Source organism: Dipteris shenzhenensis, chromosome 21 (assembly GCF_047967505.1).
Source record: "Dipteris shenzhenensis isolate YYH24624 ecotype China chromosome 21, Dip_SZ_1.0, whole genome shotgun sequence".
Classification (NCBI taxonomy): domain Eukaryota; kingdom Viridiplantae; phylum Streptophyta; class Polypodiopsida; order Gleicheniales; family Dipteridaceae; genus Dipteris; species Dipteris shenzhenensis.
This window is the reverse complement of record NC_141616.1, coordinates 7,236,681-7,240,883: the sequence shown is the minus strand read 5'-3', so window position 1 is coordinate 7,240,883 and position 4,203 is coordinate 7,236,681. Positions and strand designations below refer to the sequence as shown.

Genomic DNA, 4,203 nt, shown 5'->3' with positions numbered 1-4,203 from the left:
ACACTAGAAAAGATCTGGCAACTCATATATTTCATCAACACATCTTGCAAACAACAATCATGACTTTTACAACCCGCACTATTGAATCTAGTATGGAGCAAAGTAGGAGCATCACCCTTCTTTTAATCCCAAGACACTCACAAACTTCCTCTACTCCCAAAAAACAACTGCCTTTTGATGCCTTTTCACAACAAAAATAGGTCTCCTATCATATTTTGAGTTACCCCAACTTCTTCAAGAAAGTCATAGATGTTGATCTCAGCTTTGCAATGATAACAAAAACTCCTAAATCTAGGTTATGCACCAAAAGTTCTCATAAAAATAGTGATTGTTTCTTTTTTTGGGGAGGTGCGATGGCTTTCTTTATCTACATGCTTTTAGCCACGACTCCACCAGCCTATCTACCACTAGTTCCACAATAAACAATCAACTTCTATCTTCATGCAAATAAACATCTAGTCCTAGAATGCAAAACATGACCTTAGATATACAACAGTATCAGTTCCACCTAGTTCCTATCACTAGCAGTTCAAAATTGGGGTCCTCGAAATATGTACATCACCGCTTCCATAGGGTTTTTAGTAGTTTAAAAGTCTCTTAGTTTAAATGACTCGCATCATCACAAGTCGTGGATGATTGTTGGTGGAAAAACATGATTTATAGGGAATATTTCCCCATTGTAAAGAGTTTGTTGAGCTTGAATTGTCTCTATAATACAAAGTACTTTTAGCTCTGTAGCCTCTAGCATTAAGTGGTTGGACTCACAGTGGTGCAAGCCACGTATTCTTCATACAAGGTTTCGGTATTTTCTTCCTCTTTCCTATTTTATTTTGATTCTTTCTCGTTTGGCATTGTGTGTTTAAGTTGTGACCTGACCCAAACGTCTTAAGTTTTCTCGTGGTGTTGTATTCTTGCAAATGTTGTATCAATTAGTTGGCTAAAGAAGTAAAATAAACATCTGTTAACACCTTGGTGACTATGATTTCTCCCTCTATCCTTATGGTACATACCTACACATAAAGCTCGTTATCTCTATTGTGACACTCATTGGACTTGTAGAACTCTCTCAAGTTTGAGGAAGTTAGTAGCAACACTCTCCCGAAAGACACTCACTCTGAGTGTTTACTTGCATCTTTCTCACATTTTGTTGAACCTACGAGTGGTGCCATCCTGTCATATCATTCCTTGCCGTGTTTCCATCCATGTGTTGCTTGTACCCATGCATGGTTCCAACCAATCATGATGGTAAAGTATTCTAAATTCCTAGGGAACTACACTGATAGCTTTGATGCCCATGTTACGTTGTTTGAGAATGCTTGGCAAGCCAACGTTTTGGTGGCATAATGCATTGAAGCACTAAAGATGCCCATGTTCCTTCAGACACTCTAGTGGAGGTATTCCTTTGGATTGCCCAGTACGTTAATACTTTGTTTGCAAATTTTATGGCGATTCCACATCCATAGCGTTTGTGAAAACACCACTAAAACAATACCGATATGATAGTCCAGTATTTCCTAGCTTTCTAGGATCCGAAGCAAGCCTATCAACATTGGTTCGATAGTATGAGTAATCAACTAAATGTTGAAGTAGGAGAGTCACCTGATTGCACAAAAACAAATCTTACAAATTCACATAGAGTTATGGGTCAAATTCACTTTCTGATGAATAGCGATTCATGTGCTTGCACAGCTACAGAATTTGAGCCGTAGCAACCCAACTATACTTGCCATTGATTGTCAAAGCATCGAAAGAATAATTTAGGTTGCTTCACCTACCATTGAGTGCAAGGGGTCAAGCAATAGAGGAGAAGGGGGCCGAGCGGGAGAAGAGAGGGCACTGCAACCAAGAGGAAGAAGGGAAGGCTCCGAAGAGGAAACAGGGGAGGGGAGGGGAGGGGAGGGGAGCAAGAAGGGCAACTTTGCTCTGCATCCCTCCCAAGCCTTAATATTTCAGACAAGGCACACAACTTACAAATGTTTCAAACAACTTGTATAGATTACGAATTAACCTATGCTTCCCTCCAAGCCTTAATACTTCAAACAATGCATCGAGATTACGAATTAACACTATGCATCACAATGGAAATCAAAGTTGGATTTTAGGGGGACATATTGGACCACACTTAAACCACATTTGGAGCAACATACGCAATGCTAAAACCTAATTTTGGAACCTCAAATGCATACTCTTATAGTGAAGAGAGTGAGAGTCAAAACATGGATTGATTTTGAAAACGCTTCTCTAATCTGACAAAAACATTGAAAGTTCGTGTTTCTATTCATAAACCATCCATAACTTTGCTCAATCTGTTGCTTCGTTCGCTGTTTTAGTCATACGTTCCACAAAATCTACCAGATTCTTCTTGGAGCTCCCTCCGTCCCCAACAGCCCTTCTGACTATCTCTTTCAGCTTTGAAATCTCTCTCCTTGCCTCCTCCCCTTCCTTTCCATTGAATAAAGCCCTCACGGCCTCTTCTATTGCCACGCTTCTTACTATTGTGCCGTCATTTGGCCTCTCCAAAGTTATACCTATCTTCCACACCTGAGAAATGAACCTCATGTTTACCCTTTGGTCACCTACTTTAGGCCACCCAATCATTGGAACTCCCATGTAAATGCTTTCGATGGTGGAATTCCAGCCACCGTGTGTTAAAAATCCTCCCACAGAGGGATGCTGTAAAACAGAAAGTTGAGGTGCCCAAGAAACGATCCTGCTGCGGCATTTCGTCTGCTCTGAAAAGATGTCTGATATTGAGACGGTGGACTTTTCAGCTACCAAGGTTGGACGACTCACACAAAGAAAAGGCTGCTCACTAGCCTCTAGCCCAAGGGCTAACTCCTTGAGTTCCGCCTCAGACCAAGATCCACTTGTGCCAAAAGATACATAAAGAACAGATGAGGGATCTTGAGAGTTGAGCCAGTGTAAACACTCATCATCCTCATCAAAAGGCCTTGACTTAAGGCTATTGGGGTCGAGAGCGAGAAGAGGACCTACCGTGTAAAGAGGAAGCTCCTGTCGGAGAGCATCAACGGAACTGCTCTCTATTTCATACACGGAATGCACAATTACTGCGTCTGCACTTTTCATTGCCGTAGAAATCCGGCTCACATGTTCATAAACTGTATCAGGGGCTCTAACACAAGGGAAATCTCTGAAACGCACCACGGAGGCGAGGCCTGGAATGCAAGTGATTAACTGTTCACTGTCGTGAGGTTCTCCTGCAATATTTATTCACAATCTACAATCGGTGAGGCCTATAAAAGTTCATCAAGCAATTTGAGAAGAAGGGACTTGTTTCATGATCCATATCTCATACCTTTGACAGAAACCACATTTACGGGTTTGTTTCAAATCTGATCTAGGTGGAATTATTTGCAAGAGTGGGAAAACCAGCTCGTCTGAAGTGTTTCTGCTTGCATACCTGTGTTGGGCATGGATCGGTAGGGTGCGAGCAGAGGCTGCATATAATAGACTAAGGAATGGAACCTTGCAGACATTGGGCTGAAAGCTACTCTAGGAACTCCCACTCCATCAGCAACATCTTGTGCCCATGGTACTATGCTGTCAGCAATGAAACAAGTGACTGGAGGTTCCCCGTTCTTGAGTTTTCTCATCAGCAGCTCGACCCCCGGTTTCATCGCCTCCAAGATCGTGATGACCCACTGAAACTCCAAGACTTCCACAGCAACGTGTTTGTCCACTGAAACGGGCAAGAATTGGAGATTCGGGTCTGGGTAAACATTGCTCATCTGATTGCTATGCAAACCAAAGATAATTCTGTCGAGGGTGACGAAGGTTACGAAGAAGCCGGTTGAGGCAAGGCGCTGGGCAAGCTGCAACATAGGAGTGACATGACCGTGAACCGGTAAGGGCATCATGAAGGCGTGGAGTTTACGAGGTGCTGCAATTGCTAGAGAAGAAGAGGCGATGGTCGACATTGTCGCTAGTAGGATAAGGCGCATCAACTCGGCACTCTCCAACGTGTTAAACAATGCCAACTAAAAAAGTTGAATCACACTAGACGATGCTGCTGCGGAGGTCGAGAGTGGGGGGAAGAGAGAGAGTGAGGGATTTTTTTTAAAAAGTGGACTAATAGCGAAATAGGAAAGTCCAACTTGGACCGATACTTTTACAAAAATTACAACCAAAAGAATTTCAAAAAAACATGAATTTCTTTTCTTGGAGCCTGATTTCATTACTAAG

General features: G+C 42.4%; 1 protein-coding gene across 1 annotated transcript; it reads right to left on the bottom strand.

Annotated features, from left to right (window-relative positions):
* Positions 1–2,215: 2,215 nt before the first annotated feature.
* LOC147888434 (UDP-glycosyltransferase 76E2-like) lies at positions 2,216–3,994 on the bottom strand. The gene is made up of 2 exons (XM_087392208.1): positions 3,422–3,994; positions 2,216–3,218 (listed from the first exon to the last, which is right to left on the bottom strand). The coding sequence occupies exons 1-2, from the start codon at positions 3,960–3,962 to the stop codon at positions 2,302–2,304; spliced, it is 1,458 nt and encodes a 485-aa protein (XP_087248334.1). The 5' UTR covers positions 3,963–3,994; the 3' UTR covers positions 2,216–2,301.
* Between the last annotated feature and the right edge of the window lie 209 nt (positions 3,995–4,203).

Bases quoted from the DNA above. Each gene is read 5' to 3' on its own strand.
- LOC147888434 (XM_087392208.1), bottom strand. From the start codon at position 3,962: ATGCGCCTTATCCTACTAGCGACAATGTCGACCATCGCCTCTTCTTCT. The intron at 3,219-3,421 runs GTATGCAAGCAG...TAAATATTGCAG, and splicing joins CCGATCCATGCCCAACACAG to GAGAACCTCACGACAGTGAA.